An 18,450-nucleotide genomic window follows, 5' to 3' on the forward strand; every position below is an offset into this window, starting at 1 on the left:
GCACATTCTGGATTCACTGGAGAATGGGAGCAAACCTCCACCCCTTTCTGGGCCTTAATGTCATCTGTAAAATAAGAGCAGGGAAACACTTGGTCTCAAAAGCATCTGCTTGGTGTCTGGTCTATCTCAGAAATGTTGAATACGGAGCAATACACACAGTACTGCCATTGACCAGTATTTTTTAAGCAGAGAAGCCTCTTTCCTCATCATTCCCATTCTGTTTTCATGTGGACCCTGCTGTGTAACAATGTGCTTTTGAGAGTGTTGGGAAATACCACTCCATGTTTGGGAAAGTCGATCTCAGCGTCGTAAACACCGTGCCCATAGTCACCCAGCGACAGAGCTAGGGCCAGAACCCAGGGCTGCCACCCCAGCCAGGCAGGCTGCCCAGCTGGAGGATGTGGTCCGGCTGCCAACGTGGCCATGAATGGCAGACCAGGCAGACAGGGAGACACGCTCGGTGCTCAGCACGGAGCCAGCAAGGCAAACCAGATGGGCAGCAACTTCTACTCAGGCTCCTGCAGTGCAGGTGGGGACAAAGCCACCTGCAGTGCAGGTGGGGACAAAGCCATGTCAGAACCCCTATAGCCTTAGCACCTGCACCATCCAGCTCGCACCTCAGGATGGTTCTTACGGGTGGGCAGTGAAAACTCCATCCCGCAGATGAGGAAACTGAGGCTCAGAGAGAGGCACAGCTCGGAGTGGCAGAAGGGGACTCAGACCCAGGTCTGGGTCCCGCTGGGTCTGCAGGTGGTGGTCCCTTTGCCCTCGTCTTGCTGTCCTCATCCCGGAGTACTCCCCTCATCTCACTCTCCAGCCTCACCTGGCTCAACCCCAGGTTTCCAGCTCCCCTTTTGCTATAAAAGCCCCTGTGCCCCTGGCAGTTGGTGCTTACCCTTATGGCTGCCTTTGCCCAGTCCCTGTTCTGGACCTTCCTTCAGGTACCGTGTGTTCCCCCTGCACCTGCTGGTTGGTGGTGAAGTGGGAGTTGGTCCTTGGAAACAGCCTGGAGCCCTTTGCAGCCCTTTGGCAAATTCTGTGTTGTGTCTTAAGCCCTTAAATAAGGAGCCGGATAAGTAACCTTTATCAGGTGTTCATGCTTGCTTCACACAGGCAGTCTCACTTCTCCCTCACAACTACTGTGAGGGTGGACTCTGTTACTCCCGTTTCACAGATGAAGGATTTGAGGCATGGGTGACCAGTGAGTTGCCACTGTTGAAATTTGGGGCTGGATTATTCTGTGTTGTGGGGCTGTCCTATGCAGCATCCCTGACCTCCACCTGTAGATGCCAGCAGCTCCCCTGTCTCCAGACATTGTCAGATTCCTCCAGGAGGGAGGTAAACTTGCCCCAGTTGAGAACCAGTGTTCCAAGAAGAGTATGGGTGGAGAGAGGCTTGTCCTAATAGAAGGAAACCCCCCTCTACCTCACCCCAGGCCTGAATGCATTCTGTCCATCCCACTGGCACAGATGTTAAGAAGCCTTGCTTTTGCCACTGTGCTGTCTTCAAGCCCAGGGATTCCCTGTACCTGCATGAGAATAGCCGTCCTGCCCTGCCTTAGTCCTCCTGGCCGAGGCTGGCACACCCTCCACACCACTGTGATGTCTCTCATTAGCTTGAAAACTTCAGCACTGGAGGAACCCCCTCTACCTTTTCCAGACGGGGATGCTGAGGCCCAGGGAGAGGGGACCTGCCCAAGCAATGACATTAGTGGGATCAGAGTTTGAACCCAGGCATCTGACTTCAGTTCAGCCACCACCATCAACTCCACATGCTTCAAACACAAAAGGGTCTTTGTGTTCCCGGAAGAGTCCTCTTTCCCCTTCCTAAAGCTCTGAAACATTTCATGTCACCCCTCCCCCTGCCTCCACCTCTCCCCTTGCAGTTTTCATGTGCACTTGCTGGAGCCTGAGGACTGCTAGGAACACCGACCAGAGAGACTGCACAAGTCATCCAGCCTGCCCCCATGCATCATTACCCTCCCACTTACATGCCCCCGGTGATGGGAGGCTCACTCCCTCAGCTGTCAGTCTGGATCATTAATATCTTCCTGGTTGACATTTTGTTAGTCTACTCCTGAGAAAATTGCCCCAGATCAGTTCATTTTGACCTATGCTGCCTTGCGTGGCACAAAACAAGCTTATGCCTCTCCATGTTTGCCACGAGATGCATCTGCCGGTTCTCCTTCTGCCTGGAGATGGCTTTTCATCATGATTTACTGAAGGCCCTCTCCCTGAGCCACCAACTTAGAGCTTGAGAAATGCCCGGGCTTCCTGGGGAGGCTTATCACTGCCAGTGTGCTTATTGAAAGTCTAATTATTTGGTTGTAAATCAAGTTGTTTGGCTCAGCGGTGTTCACATTTAGATGTTTGTTCACCATAACTTGGCGCGTGTGTCTTTGGCTTGTCCCCCTGAAGGCTATTTCGGAAGGCAGTGGGTGGCATATGACCTCATAAGCCCCTTCCCGCAGCTCCTCAACCCCTAGAACATCTCAGCTGGAAAGGGCCTCCACGCCCCTCACCCCATGCATTGCACAGTTGGAGAACCCCGACACACAGCTAGAAGGACTCACGTCCTGGCCCCCTGGTTCAGAAAGCCCTGGTGTCCTCTCACTGTGACTCAGGCAGGTTGCTTCTCCCTCTGGCCCTTGGTGTTCTCGTGTGTGCAGTGGGTGTCTTGCAGATAATGCCAGCCCTCCCAGCTTCTTTGTGAAGCCACAGGTTGGTCCAGTCCAACGGCAGCAGTGGCAATCACATTGTACACGTTTGTTCTGCCAGGCTCCCAGGCCCTGTGCTGGTAGTTCACAGCACATGCAGATGCCAGCCTGACATCCTCAGGAGATGTCAACCAGGTGCCTTTCCCCTGAAGGCCCCCATCACTTGAGATCTGGGTATTTTTTTCCCACAGCGGGCCCAGGGCTCTCCTCAGAACATGCTTCTCTGCAGGCACTCAGGAGTGTTTCTGGAGTGGCTTGTTTCACAGATATGGCGAGGAGTTTCTCTGTAGACACTTACCCAGCAAAATATCCCATCTCCCAGGAGGTCAAAGAGCAGACGTCCTGAATCAGAGCCATCTGCTTGCAGAGGCAGCATTGCTGAGCAGGGGGCGGGGTTATGGCAGGAAGTACCTGTTTTGTAGGCCCCTAGGTGGCCATGGAGGCAGGAGGTATCTTGCCATGGTCACCCTCCAGGCTGGCTCCCTTGGGATGCTCCCTCACCCAAGATCACAGCAGATCAGCATTAGAGCCGGGCCTAGAACGCACCCGTGCCCAGTTAATTCGATACAAACGTCCGTGTCCATCTCCACTCCGACTTGGGTGCACACTTCTGGGGTCAGAAGGACCTGATGGGCTGGTCTCATGCCCTCTCCACGCTGATCACAAGACCTGTGCTCCGAGAGCTCTGAGGGTGAGTGCTGGTTGCTGTTGTCATGCTCATGGAGAGCAGGCGACACCTCCCTCCCCTGAGAATCATCCTGCAACCAATTGTTGAGGGCTTTCAGATGCCCAATTTCATCCTTCCTCTTCTCTTAACCGATCTGGCCTCAGGAATCTTTGCACAATGTAAGATTCAACTTTTTAATTAAAATAACCCACAAGAAGAGGAAGAGGGCTTCCCTGATGGTGCGGTGGTTGAGAGTGTGCCTGCCGATGCAGGGGACACGGGTTCGTGCCCCGGTCTGGGAAGATCCCACATGCCGCGGAGCGGCTGGGCCGGTGAGCCATGGCCGCTGAGCCTCCGCGTCCAGAGCCTGTGCTCCGCAACAGGAGAGGCCACAACAATGAGAGGCCCACGTACCGCAAAAAAAAAAAAAAAAAAAAAAGAAGAGGAAGAGATACAGCCACTTTGAGATCTGCTGGGCCCCAGAGCGGGGAGGGCCTGGGCCCTCAGGAAGATGTGGTTTTAGGAGGGAACTTGTGTCACATTCGTTTTGTTTATCTAGGCCTGGGCAGGGGGCACTGGCTGGCTCTGTACCCCTGAATGATTTCTTGTAGAATCCCAAGGAAAGAAAAAGGTTTGACCCATTCTTCTCTGTGGCTTGTGACTTCCCTCAAGTGAGACTTCTCTTTCCAATTGGAGAGGCAGGTGCCTTTGTACCCCCTGCAGAGGTGACCCTCTATGTTCTCCCCATGGCTCTGCCCCTCACTAAGCTGGCTCCTCCTGGGACCAATGCTGACCAGGCAAAGCAGCCACTGTGTCTGGCCTTGAAAGAGGCAGCTTCTACCCAGCTTCTACTCAGGGACCTGGTGGGGTCGCCACCAGCCTGCCCTCTGGAGCTTACAGTCCAGAGAGGAAGATGCTCGGGGCCTCATTTCCTTGGCTCAAAATAGACACTCACTAGATAGCTGCTGAGTGGTTGGATGGACAGATGAATGGAGTGCTCGGCTATGCGCCAGGCATGTGCTGAGGGCCCAAAGGGGAATAAGGCTTGACCTGCTGAGAAACGTCCCAGTGAACAGATTTCCCGACCTCAGGAGCTCACAGAGCTGCAGGGACCTGGACACCTGGATCCGTCTGGTTGGGTGGCTGAGCAGGGGAAGACGAGGCTGCAGTGGTAGTGTCAGGGCCCTGAATGCTTACCACAGGCTTCAAAGTCAGACAGACACAGTGAAATCCTGGTCCCACTGTGTCCCATGGGACAAGGCACACAACCTCCTTCAGCCTCAGTTTCCCCATCAGTAAACAACGGTAGTCACACCAAGCAACTTATCAACCTTGCTGTGGGCTTAAATGAGGTAACGTGTAGCAGTGGCTCAGCTCAGTGCCTGGTGCACAGTGGGGTTCAAGCATTCATTCTGCAGTGGCAGTGGGGAGCCCTGGACGGTTTCGAGCTGAGGGACAGTGTTCTGGGGCATCTCAGTGAAGAGAGCAGCTCCCCAACCACCTTTCAGTAGAGGTAAACCAGAGATCACCTCTGTGTGTGGTTTCCTGTAACCAGGTCCTACATGCTAGTCCCAAAGGGCAATTTCCTTGCCTTCTCCTGCATAAATATTATATGCAAGTATTTTTAAGTCACTTCATTGTGAAAAGAAGCGATTTAACATAACTATTACCCAAGGTTCTTCATGAAATATGCATCAAGCAATTAGGTCTAAAAGCAAGAGGTGAGGCCTCACACCCTGTTCGGGCCAGCAGCTGCAGGCTGAGTGATGTTTTATTAAAGCCCATGATTATGAGACAAGGTGGGGTCTGTTATTAGGCCCAGCGCGCCAGGCACGTTTGATAATCCTGGTGATGAGGAGGTGCTTTTTGTGATGATAATGAGCCATTTGAACGCCCTGACAGCCATAGCATCCCCAGCCTCTACCAGCCTTACAAGACTCATTAGTTAGGTCACCCACTGGAGACACCCCTAATTGTGACTTAGCTCTTGCAAGATGTCCTATCAAAGGAGACGGGGCTGACACAGGAGTTTGGCAGGCGGCGGCCTGTCTGAGATCCCCGGGGACCCATGCCTTCTCAGAAGCAATGATGGGAGGTGGCCTGGGACCCGGCCTACCTGGTCCTGGACGCGTGGGCCCCAGGTTCTTGCCATAACCACAGCTTACCTTGCTGTGTGCCTTGAGCCAGAGTGCTGCTCTCTCTGACCTGTTTCCTCCAGGGTACCCCAAGAGGGGTGAAACGAGATGGTCCCCAGGTTGCTTCTTGCTCCAAAAGTGTCCAGAGCACCACAGCATCCCTGGGCATGCTGGTTATCTGATGCACCCTCTCTACTCCCTGGAAAATTTAATCCTTTCTCTTATTGTGCTGGATGTCGTCTTCTAAGTAGAGTTGGGAGTCTTTTTTTTCTTTTTTTTTTTAATATAAATTTATTTATTTATTTATTTTGGCTGCATTGGGTCTTCGTTGACGCTTGCGGGCTTTCTCTGGTTGTGGCGAGCGGGGGCTACTCTTCGTTGCAGTGCGTGGGCTTCTCGTTGCGGTGGCTTCTCTTGTTGCAGAGCACGGGCTCTAGGCGCACGGGCTTCAGTAGTTGCGGCACGTGGGCTCAGTAGTTGTGGCGCACGGGCTTAGTTGCTCCGCGGCATGTGGGATCTTCCTGGCCCAGGGCTCGAACCCACGTCCCCTGCATTGGCAGGCGGATTCTTAACCACTGTGCCACCAGAGAAGCCCCCGAGTTGGGAGTCTTTAAAGCCATCCCTGGCAGCTGTTTTTAAATCTTCAACTGTTGTTAGGTGGCACCTCGCTCGTGGGGACCTTGTGACCCATCAGGGTATATCACTGCCGCACACCCCGTAGCTATGTGTTGGCAAGGCTCTGCCTGACCTTTGCATAAGTCCGGGTTTGACAGATTGTCTCAGAAAGAAATCCTGCTTACCTCGCAGGGCCCCCCAACTCCGTGTGATGGTCCCTCCGTGGCTGGGGACTCCGCCGGTCAGGACACACTGTCCCCAATCCCCAGGATGGCCTTTCACTGCTAGCCCCTGTGCTGCTCTGACCCATCATCAGCCCTGCAGGGTGGGTGTCGTGGGGACTGAGGCCTGGAGTCAAGGAGTCACTTGTTCAGGCTCTGATGCCTCTCGCCCACCACGCGCCTGGCCTCACGTGGAGTGTTGGGGGCTAAGTAGGGCTCTCTCCTGGAGCTGGACAGCACTGAGGTCAGGAGCGTGGGCTCTGGGAAAGGCCCACCAGGGAAGGAAGCAGCATCGCCACTGCTGATTGCTGTGTGACCCTGGGTCAGCCACCTCCCATCTGAGTCTCAGTGCTTAGCACATGGCCTGGCTCACAGGAAGTGCCCAGGACACATCGGCCTAAGGGCCATCCGGGCCAGTACCCTGTGACAGCGGCACTGGAGGCCGTGGGCAGCAGTGGAGGAGGTGGGGCGTGAGGCTGCCTCGACCCCTTCCTGCAGGAAGCCCTCACCGTGTGGGCAGCAGATTATACTCATACACATGGAATCCAGGACCTTAGGCCCAGAAGCACCCTCAGAGGCCATCCAGTTAGTCTCCCCATGGGTCCAGTGGGGGCAGGGAATGAGCCCAGTACGGCCCAAGGAGAGCCTCAGGTCCAGAGAACCAGAGGGTACAGTGCGTGAGCCCAGGGGGAAGGGCCGTTCCTGCCGGGGCTGCAGGGTGAGGGCCAGCTCTCCCTCTGCCGGGAATGGTCAGGCCCTGGACTCAGGGGTCACGGGCCTGAGTTCTCTGCCTTGGGCTCCGAACTTTGTAACTGCCTGCCCCCTCAGTACAGCCCAGCTCAGGGTTATAAACTAGTGTGTACTGAAATACGAGCGTCAGAAGAACAAACAGTGGGCCTGGAGAGTCAGGAGGGACTGCAGGAAGGTACCAGCGGCTGCCTGTGTCTGTTGAGGTGGAGGTGTTAGTGTGGAGTTCCTAATATCTGGTGACCTCGCAAGCCCTCGGCCTGGGAACAGAGGAGCTTCAGCTTCTGTCTCTGGCTCTGTCCTCTGTTACCATCATCCCTGCCCACTTCCCTCACTGAATATTTTAAGAACAACTGGTGTGAAAATACCCCATTAACCCGTATGAGTTATTTTCTTTAACCTCCTTAGAAATTAAATCAGCTCCCCCTGCAACTTCGTACCTGCAGTGCCATGAGAGCTTTGGCGTTCAGACCAGGACACAACTGGTTGCTGTGATCTAACACATCCTGCGCTTTGCAGCCCCAGCTGTAGACTGTGGTACATAAAGCCCAAAATATCACCCCACACAGAGGGCATGACATGTCCAAGGCCACACACACCCCCCCATGTCACTCACCTGCAGCTCCAGCTCTGCTGTCTCCTGTCCACACCCCTTCTCCAGGCAAAGCTGAGCGCGTGGCCTCCCAGAATGCAAAGCTTTTTAACTGTGCCTGGTTTTCTTAGCCACACAATTTCAGCCCTGCCTTCAAGGAATTACAGCCCTTTCCAGGCCAGCACAGATTTGCCATCTCTCCATGGATGTGGGTAGCAGGTAGCGGAGTCTTCGCTCAGAGGGAGTTGCACGTTTTTTCACTTAAGGCGTGCACCAGTTCCTTTCTAACAGCTTAAGCAAGTGTGCCTCCTGCTTCTAGATGTGACAAGGCAATTCTCCAATGAAATGACCCTTCACTGAGGAGCAGAACTTGCCACAGGCTCTGTAATTAGAACATTGTCAGCCTTAAAAAATCTTGATTTAAATTTCAGTTCTTTACAGGAATTATTCTCCCTTGAAACATAATTGCACTCCGAACAATTTCCTTTAAGCTAAGGGTGACATCTCTAAATACGTTATTATGAGCAGCTGTATTGCTCAGTGCTTGCACTTCATTAAGCATTTGCTCTGCCCATTTGAAAATGGTCCTGCAGTCCAAATTGACGCATTAATAGAGCAGGCGCCGGTAAGCGTGTGGAACCCGGTCCCGGATGGAAGAGATGTGGGGACAGCTGAAGCAAGAAGAATCAAAGCTCAGAAGGACTACAAACTGCAAACCTGTGTCCACACGGAGCTCTCGGCCTTGCCTGGGGTGGGCCTGGTCTCCTAGGAGCCGGGCCTCTAGGGCTGCTCACAAGTTATCGGTGCCCAAGGATGGGCTCTGGAGAAGGCGCAGGAGGTCAGAGCCCCAGCTTTCTCACTAAGTGACACACCCTCAGTAAATTTGGACTGTGCTTTGGAAACCAAGCATCCACAAGTGTGGTGGCTAAATCTTGGAGCTGAGTGAGCAGGGAAAGGGCAGCCTGAGCACAGGCAGGTTGATGGAGGGGTTAGCGACCCGATGTGGCCAGAGTCCTGGGTGGGAGGTGGGAGAGGTCTGCTAGGGCCGGGTGGAAACAACACCCCACCCAGCATGCTGGTGCAGCTGGCAAGCTGCGAGGGTCACGGACATAGGGCTCTGCTCTGACCTCCGAGGAACCCACCCACTACCCATTTCGGAGGATGCTGAGCATGGTGGGCACAGAGCCTGCGCACTCCTCTGGAGCTCTCAGGGGAATTGAGAAGATGGACAAGTAATCACAGTTCAGGAGGGCGAGTGCTGATGGAGGCGTTATATCCTCGGTGCAGCTGGAAGAAGGAAGGAGCTCTGCCAGTGGGAACCTGGAAGACTTCCTGGCAGAGGAAACACTACACCTGGACCTTGGAGAAGGAGGCAGGCAGGTTTTACTGAGCAGAGAGAGGAAGCACAGACAGGAGAGTGCCTGCATTGGGGCAAAGCTGGGGAACACACATTCTCCCTAGATTCTATTGGCTTAGAGCAGTCACGTGACTACAGTGGCTACAAGGGAGGCTGGGAAATGTAGTCCCTGGCTTGGCAGTTCCATACTACTGAAGAGAGAGCATCAGTTTTTGGAAAACAGCTCGCCTGTCATCCTGCCACACTCTTTTTCCTACTCCGTGAAGTGGGGGTGATGACCCCTGTCCTGCCTACTTGTCAGGGCATTGGGGACTTAAACACTGTGCCCGCAGGGCAAGGCTTAAATTCTCATCTGCATCAGTAATAGGAAGAGGGGCCAAGTTTGGGGGCTTCTTTGTTTTCCTGAGGAAGTCCCTCAAAGCTCCTGAGGTCGAAAGACTCTCCTACAGTGTTTGCTGCCGATTCCCTGTCTGCTGCTGGGATTGAGGGGGCTCTTAGGTACAGCTGCATTTCAGCCGGTCCTGGGCTCTGTTCCTGGCTGGGAGAGGTGCAGCTCAAGTCTGCTTCTTGGCTGGGATCTCTTCTGTCCCGGGCAGCAAGGAATCTTCACACCTTAGCAGGAATATGGCCAGAGGGAGAGTTCTCTTGGATAATGAGTGTGAATTCGTGACACACCTCGGTTCAGAGCAAAAGTGAGTAGCTCTCTAGGAATTGCTTTCCTGATTGCTCTTGGGCCTTCATCATTCTGCACGTCCTAATACTCTCTGCGCTTTGTTCACAGGAGCAACCAGGGCTTCATGCACATGAAACTGGCCAAAACCAAAGAGAAATATGTCCTGGGTCAGAACAGCCCCCCGTTCGACAGTGTCCCAGAAGTCATCCACTACTACACCACCAGAAAGCTGCCCATCAAAGGGGCCGAGCACTTGTCCCTCCTCTACCCCGTGGCTGTGCGGACCCTGTGAGCCCCTCCCTGCCCTGTGACAGGGCCCAGACGTGGAGGAGCCGGTGGCCCCTGCCGACCCGCCCGGCCGCTGTTGCCAGCCGTGTCCAGTTTGTGTCGTGTGTATGGTACTAGCACACCACTGCATGTCTCTAGAATGCTGTTGCCACTCATGGGGGCTGGAGAAGGCCTGGATAAAGACTGAGGGACGGCCAGCCCGCCACCGCAGCCCCCTCCCCCAACCCCTCTTCGAGTTTCTGTGAATTAAAATATTTGCAAATCCAAAGAGATGCCTTCCAGGATGAACAAAGGAGAGCAGCTCCGAGGGGCGGGGCGGGAGCTCCCGGGGTTGCAGCTCTTTGTTCTCCAGCCGTCAGGAATTCACACCTGTGTACGGGGTGCAGTTTTCCCACCGGGGCCCCACTGGTGCTGGGAGCCAAATGCTGGTGCTTTGAGAGCCCTGAAGGCCCTGGGAATCCCGCCTCCCCTCTGGTGTGTGTGTGTCAGCGTGTGTGTGCGAGTGTGAGCACATACGTGGGAGAACATGGCCACACACAGATATAAGCCCACTAGTCCACTTTTAGCCATTCAGTGTAATCATTAGGAGATCTCCAAGGAATCATTGTGCGGTCAAGAAAAGGATTCAGTTATTTATGAATAGGGTGTGTAAATAAAATAGTCATTTAATATATATTCTCATCCCTTTTTTTAATATACTGCAGTGGGTCTCTGGGGGGGCCAGTGCTTACCTGCGGGTTTCGTCCCCAGAGCAAGGTGTGTCCCCTCTGGGCACGTGGGAAGGAGGCAGAGCCCCCAGCTCAGGGCTGAGGCAGCCGCTGGGGCAGAGGGATTTGCTTTGCCCCCTGAGAGTCGAGCTGCAGGAAGGCGCATTCAGGCTCCAGCAATGGTAGCCTCAAATGTTGACTCAGCACCCACGCTCCCCCTTCTGCCTACAGCGATGCAGTGATGGCAGGTCTGTGTTAACCCCTCAGGTGCACAGCACCCAGCAGTGCATAAAGGGCTCTCCCCATTAACTGGGGTCACTGCTACCCTGTGAGGCATTTAACATGTGGGGAAAAGGAGACTCAGAGAGGGAAAGTAGCTTGTCTAAGTTAACACAGCCCATAAGCAGAGGATGCTCTAGAGCCAGTGCTTTGGCTCTACATGGCCTTGCTGTCACCCTGGGAGAAAGCAAATCCTGACCTCTCGGGACATGGAGCCGGAGCTCCTGGTCGTCCGCACTGCCTCCACACAGATAAGAACACCCGCACACACACTCCCACACTCCACCCCTATCTAGCCCCTGCCCTTGACAGGAGCGGGGGTCTTGCTCACATAGCGCAGACCCTCAGTGAGATTGCTGTTACTCAGTTCCCCTTCCTTTCCCTCCCACCCACCTACCACCGTACCATGCATGTTAAATGCAGTGGAAGAAAGAGAAGAATACCACCCAGCAGCATGAAAGGCATGGCTTCCATCCACTGAAGGAGGTGCAAGGGATCCAGAGAGAGCACAAGTGTCAGCGCCTTCGCCAAGCACACGTCAGTCTGCCTGCCAGTGGTCTGAGCACAATGGAATTTCGGTGACCATCGTCCCCAGCAGGAGGGGGCTGAACCGAGTTTGAACATCACCAGCACTGCCAGGCCTTCCACGATGCTTCAGACTCACCGTTCACATTAGAGACAGAGGCCCAGCGAGGAGAGAGGACTTGCCCCGGCCGCCTGTCAAGCCAGGGCAGGGCAGGACTAGAATCCGTGCCCCTTTAGGTGGCTGCTGTGGATTTTTGTGGGTTGTGGCCAAAGCTGTTTCCTTGGCATCTACTTCCTGCCCAGTCCAACTCTTGGGTCAGCCTCCCGAGTCCTCGTCTCAGTCCGGGCAGCCCGAGACCCTCCCATCCATGGATCCCACAGGCCCGTCCACCTCATGGTTGCCTCATTGCCTGTGGCCTGGGTCTAGTCTCCAAAGCCTCAATCCTGACCTTTTACCCGCTTTGCGTTTTCCAAAACATCCTTTAAGGCAGGAGTACCTGGAATGATTCACGCTTTCCTCTTTATTTATTTATTTTTCTGGTGAGTGAGAAGATGAGTGAGGAGTTGGCACTTATCCAAACAGAGGTGCTGAAGGAGACTGGATCCCAAGGATCCAGTTAGACGTTGGGGACGAGGAAGGCTGCCCATGGAGCCGGGGGTGGGGTGGATTTTGCATTAGTGCCTCGTCCTCCAGCAAGTGCAGATTCCCACAGGGCCCTTCCTGAGGCCTCAGGTGGGGCAGTGCAGGAGCCCACAACCCTTCTCAGTGGACAGTCTTCAGAGCAGACCTCTCCTCAGAAGAGGCTCTGCCTGTGGTCTGAGGAAAACCGAGGCTGCTTCGCCCTCTGGTCTTGCCTTTGCTCTTTTAAGGGATTCCTGGGCCCTCCCTCCTTCCCCTGTCTTCGTCTTCCTGAAGTTTCCCTGGGAGGCCCAACCGGCAGCTCCCCATTGGGACTGAGGACGGCAGAGGAGCCAGCTTACAGGATGGGAGCTGCTAAAAGGAATTTTTTTCCTTAATTTTATGAACCTCTCCCTCTTCTTCCTCTAATTGTGACCGTTTCCTCTGTCGGCGTGTATTCATGTTTTCTTGGACATCTAACAATTGAAACGGCTTTTCCCTTTCAGAAACACTCACATTCAGGTTACTGGCGTTGGTTGGGGTTTTGTTTTGGCTTTTTTTTTTTCATCTGCTGCCAATTAATGGGGGGAAAAAATGAGCTGGATTTCTTTGAGGGAAAAAAAAAAAGCTCCCTGCCACACAATATCTCGCCTCAGCATTTTGTCTCAGAACACAACCTCTAGCCCCTAACAGGCTGCGTTGCTCAGAGCCACAGGACTGTCGGGTTTTTTCCCCTTTCTTTCCCTCCGTCGCTGGCTTCATTATTGACCATAATGCCCCGACCACTTCAGCAGTAATGTCCTTGAGCACTGAGGAGTCAGGGCCTTTTGGGCAGTGCCCCGACCGCCCCAGAACAAGATGACAGCCCAGAAAGAAAGGAGGCTTTGTGGGGAGAGATGGCCCACCTGCCTGTCAGGAGAGAGGCTCACAGAACACCTCTTCTAAAGAAAATGGTAAAAAGGCTCCTCTTCAGGAAACTCAGCCAATCCCAGCTGAGCTGTGCCTCCCCTCCCAGGGCAGTTCCAGGCTGGTGCCCCTCAGTGGCGAGTGGGTGAGCAGAGGGGAATCATGGTTTAACTTCCAGGAAGGGCCTGGCGTCAACAGGTGGAGCCCTTGGCAGACGCTCTGCTTCTCCTACAGTCACAGGACCCGGAGATTGGCTTTTTAAGATTTGGAACACCGAGCTCTGGCTGGCTTCAGGGAAGTGCTTGCTGTCACTTGACCAAGGGCCCAGCAGGGACAGACATCCGGGCTTACCATGTGCTCTCACAGACCCCAGGGACAGTGCGTGCAAAAGTGGGCAGACAGGGCAGGCTGGCATTTGGAGTTGGCCCATCGATGCTCATGAAGGGTCCTGGCTGGATCAGATGGTCATCCAGCAAACTGCCATGTCATCCAGCAAACCGATACCTTCCAGAATTGATTACCAGCAAAGACAAATGGGGCAAGTTGTCCGGTGGAGCCAGCACAGCCCGGGGCTGTAGATGCAGGAGCACCTTCCAGAACCCCCCAGAGACCCACTCAGGTATCCCCTAGGCACTGACAGCCCCCAGCCCCTCCCCTTTCCTCAGGGCTGTTGTGTCACTGCCAGGAGCCTTGGGACTGCCACCTACTGCGAAAAAGTGTCCTGTAAAGATCTACTGATACAATAATTCTGTGCGATAAGCTGGATAAGCTGTATAATGTATATTTAATGTGAAGCTTTTAATATACAAGTGTCTTGTTTAAATGTACCTCACTGAGCACGCATGTTTTATTTCCTTAAAATGCAAACGTGTGCCCCAGGATCTAGTTTGATTGCAGCCTTCTCGCAGAAGCTGAAGTTCTGCCATCATCCCCCAAAGGTGGATCTTACAAGAAGAAGGAACCTTCCTGCTTCCTAATTAGGAGGAAGCTAGAGCCCTAGTGAGCTTGTTAAATGGAAACACATTAATTTGTTCAGCAAACATTTGTTGAGTGCCTACCCATCCTTGGGCCTGGTGGATACAGAGGAGAATAGGACCCAACCCCTACCCTCAGGAAGTTTCCAGTGTGGCGGAAAAACAAACAGGCAACTACACGTGATGTAATAGACGGGGGCCGTGCGTGCCCAGATGAGGGGGAGTTGAATCTGCTTGCAGCTGAGGAACAAGTTGGGCCTTGGCGGATGAGTGAGGAGCCTGGAAGCCTGGTGTTCCCGGCAGAGGTAAACAGGTGGGGGGATGATCGGGGGAGTCAGATAGGCCTGGTGTGGCACAGCCTGCATGGTAGGAGATGGCAAGGTCTCTGGGCCTCCAAGGGCTTCATCCGGTGGAGGCAGAAGAACAGAGCAGGGCAAGGGGAGGGGCGTCGATCCCCTTGTGGCCGGAAGCCATTTTTGGTCTCCCTGAAGACTAGGAGATGCTGGCCTGTTTCCTGGAGAGCGGCAGGCAGGGCGTGACGGGCATACTGTTTCCCATTGTGTGCTCTCATGCCATCATCATGATGATGTCCTTATGCAGCCTGAGCAGGACGGTCTGTAGCCCAAGCCCCTTCCTCACACACAGGTCAGCACCTGAGGAGGCATAGGGACCCCTGGCTCGCCTGGAAGCCTGCTCTGGAGTGGAGGCCGACTCCCACCTGGCCCTGGAGGAACTCACTGCCTCTCCCTCTCTCCCAAGGTTGTGGCCCGCTGTGCCCCAGTGGGCCTCTTCCTCCCCCACTACCCCCAAGTCTCAGGCTTCGATTCCATATTCCAGTAACCCAGACAGAATCCACACCTCCAACTCCTAAGCCCCTCAGAGCACGCCCCCACCACAGCACACACACACACACACACGCACGCACACGCACACACACACACACACACACACACACGGCTCCCTGTTCAAGGGACGGCAAAGCCTGGCATGTTCCTGGGCCCACCAGGCCGATGCCAGTGCTCTGTGACCAGGAATATTTCCTGAAGAGAGGAGAAAAATGTCTCTGGTGGTCACTTTTATGTTTGGGAGAGTTTTTAATTTCCGTTTTGGTTCAATTTAACAAACATGGAGCATGAAACAGGGCCTGGAACGAGCTGGTGACCTGGAGCAGGAAGCTGAGCACAGGAAACATCTTCCTCAACTAGTCGACAGGAAGTGGTGGACGACCTGCCCTCCCTCATCTATGCACAGAGACCAAGCGGCGTGGGCCAGAAACTGAGGTTCAGAGAGGGATAGGAGGTTGCTCAAAGACACACAGCAAGTCCATCTCCACATACCACCGGTGCTTGAGGGTGGCCAGCTCAGAGGGTTACTCTGGCCAGTGCAGCAGCTCTGGGAAGACTGGGGTAGGGGTGGGGATTCTTCTAGGATAGAGTTTATGAAGCAGTTCCTTCTCTCTTGCTCCCTCCTGAGTGGGAGCGTCCCAGCCTTCAGTGACTAGTATCATCTCTGGCTTTGGGGGACAGTTTTGAAGGGGCCATGATCTGACTGGGTGGCAGGATGTCACCAGTGTGGTTCTGGCTCCCTCATGTGGTTCTCTTCAGCATTGCAGCCAGTCTCAGGGGGAGGGGAAGGCAGCTCTTAAGTCACTTGGCCTGTTACACAGACAGAAACTGAAGCCCAGGCTCATATCCTAACTCCATCCTTTCCAGCTATGTGACGTGGGCAATGTGCAAAAAGCTTCCATTTCCTCCACCGTAAAATGGCACGAGAAGTGACCTCACGGGTTATTGCAAAGATTACACACAGCCTTGGATGAACGCCCTTTGCATGCCTGAGTTTTCGTCAAACTTCAGACAACGTCAGCTACGATGAGAACAAGGTGAGCTTTCATAGGAAAGGCAGGGGTCATTACAGCCACAGGATTTCAAAGGAAAGAGGGTCTGGGGTTCCAGGAAGGCTGGGGCATTTTAGGAGGTGAAAGAGGAGTCCACTTTACAAATTAAAAATACCCCAGCTCTATTGAACATCATGAAGGATCAGCGTTCAAGATCCTTTTCCTCTCCAGACTGAAGTCCAGAGCGCCTCTCTCCATTCCCCTACCGCTCATCTTCTGCTGTCCCATCTTTATTTATTTAAATTAATGCTAACATACTAGACTATTTAAACAATAAGCAGGTGTTGTGTTTACTATTTAAATAATTGTCACATCTGTTTATTTCAATATTAAACCTATTTATTGTCTTTATTGTTTAAGCATCAAATCCATGCAGTGTCTTTACTGTTTAAATATTAAACACATATCATGTTCATTATTTGTCTGTCTCCATCCACTAGAATGTAGACTCCATACAAGCAGGGGTCTAGGAGAGCTCCTGGCACATAGCGGGTGCTCAATAAGTATTTGTTAAATGATTTAACAATGGTAAAAGTTCCCACTTACAGCGGGCTTACTGCCATCGGGAAAGCCTCCCTCAGGGAGGCAGAAGGTGGGTTCAGGAAGGATCCTCATTCTGAAGTGGGGATATTGAGGCTCTGAGAGGGGGAGAGCTTTGCCCCAGGTACAAAACCAGGAAGTGGTGGTTCTAGGATTCAAACCCAGGTCTGCTGACCTTGCAACATGCCACATCTAGTTCAGTGCATCCTACCTTTGCCTCGTCATATAGTTCACTTGGGCCTCTTGTAAATTACAAATTCCTAAGCCCTTCTGGGAGATTTTGAGTCAGTAGGTCTTGGGTGGGCGCCAGGAACCTGTGTTGGTAACAAGCTCCTCAGGTGCCTTATGATTAGAGAGTCCTGTGTAAAGGGCCAGTCTCCCCACTGCCCTGCAGCTCACCATCCACAGATCCTTCCCCAAGGGCCAGGCAGCAGTTCTCAACAGTGCTTCTGTTCTCAAAAATGGTGGAGGCGGTGCAGTCCCAGCCTCACCTCTTGATACATACTCAGCTCAAGCAGGTCACAGGACTTCCCTGAGCACACAAATGATGTGTAAACCAGAGGGAATAACTATCAAGTAACTGCTTGGAAGACCCAAAGACTATTGTGCAAATGTTTGATGTTGTTTTATTGACTCAGCCCGTGCTAGATAAAAATGTGTTTGTATTTCACAAGTATGTGTCACTTAGATACCAAGTAAAGTGTCCCAGGATCCCACCCAGAGGTCAGCAATCGTTCTGAGCCCTGAGAGCTACCAGGGGGCATAGGCTCTGCCCGTAGGTGTGCCTGGGACAAAGGCAAAGTTGGGGAACAGGAATGAGGTCAGGGAGAATGAGAAACCTGGTGTCTCCTTCCTTACACACATCCTCCCATCCCATGCTTCTTCTGGAGCCCACCTTGTTTTAAGTCCTAGTCATGCTTTATGGGTCACCTCTTCCTTCCCTGATTGCAGCTAGTGCATTTTCGCTCTTCTCTGCGCACTCACAGCACTTGGTATATGTCTGTTTCAAGCCCTGATCATTTCTCCTTAGGACTAGACCCCAGTTTCCTCTCTTGGCTGCAGGCTTATTCACGCACACATTCCTGAGCCCTGCAGGTCCCTGGGTTTCAAACTTTAGGTTACTATTATGCGTCAGTGTATCAGTTTAGAACTGTTGCTTTCCAAAGAGTTTGAGAAGAACTGCCTGAGGCTTGTGTTGGAGCTAGAGAGGCCAACTGGCCTCTCCCCCGGAAATTCTGACTTCATAGTAGGTCTGCTAGAATCTAGCTTTTCAATCTGTAAAGTGCATACGAGTCACAAAGGATAGCACTGTGGGGCAGCTCTGTGTCAGGTAGTTAGGTCAGGAAAAGCAGCAAGAAGCCTCTGTGTAAGCTGAGCAATGAAGGGTGAACAGGACTTTGCCATGAAGCAGGCAGAGCCTTTGAGGCACAGAGGACATTGTAAAAGAATGCAGGGACGTGAACCAGCAGTGGCTGGCCTGTGGCTGGAGCCTGGGGGTGTGAAGGGGAGTGGCTGAAAAGGGAAAGGAAGGTCACTGACCCCTTGCTAGGGAAAGACTGCTGGTGACCTTATCTGGGCAGAGCCACTCACAGTAGCCAAGGCTCCACCGATGACAGCTTGCGTAAAGCTGTTTTTGTGGACATAAGGGCCCACGGAGCCTGAGTGCACTAGACAAGTTTCTAGAAAGCATTTTGGTGGGGGGGGGGAGGGGAAGTAGAGGGTGCTTAAGCAAAGATCCAACAGCAACATTCCCATGGCCCTTTTCCTAAGAACCCAGACCCTCTCCACCAGCATTTTATTGGGGCAAACACCCTTTTTGCCAAGCCCTGAGCTGGAGGGTCAGAACCAACTCAGATAGCTCTGCCCTAGTAGGAAAGGGAGACACCTTCACAAATGATTATAACATAAGCAGATATTAGAGGTGCCCCAAAGTTTGTGCTATGGGAAGGCAAAGGCAAGAGCAACCAAGTTAGCCCAGGTTAATCAGAGAAC

The 18,450-nt window shown here is 53.2% G+C and overlaps 1 protein-coding gene across 1 annotated transcript in view; it reads left to right on the top strand.

Annotated features, from left to right (window-relative positions):
• The window catches only part of SHB (SH2 domain containing adaptor protein B), a 137,983-nt gene extending 124,109 nt beyond the window's left edge, over positions 1-13,874 (top strand). Inside the window, exon 6 of the mRNA XM_032634910.1 lies at positions 9,832-13,874. Within this exon, the coding sequence (XP_032490801.1) occupies positions 9,832-10,015 (184 nt within the window). The 3' untranslated portion in view covers positions 10,016-13,874. The remainder of the gene's footprint in view (positions 1-9,831) is intronic.
• The last annotated feature ends 4,576 nt before the right edge of the window (positions 13,875-18,450 follow it).

This window comes from Phocoena sinus, chromosome 6 (assembly GCF_008692025.1).
Source record: "Phocoena sinus isolate mPhoSin1 chromosome 6, mPhoSin1.pri, whole genome shotgun sequence".
Taxonomy (NCBI): Eukaryota; Metazoa; Chordata; class Mammalia; order Artiodactyla; family Phocoenidae; genus Phocoena; species Phocoena sinus.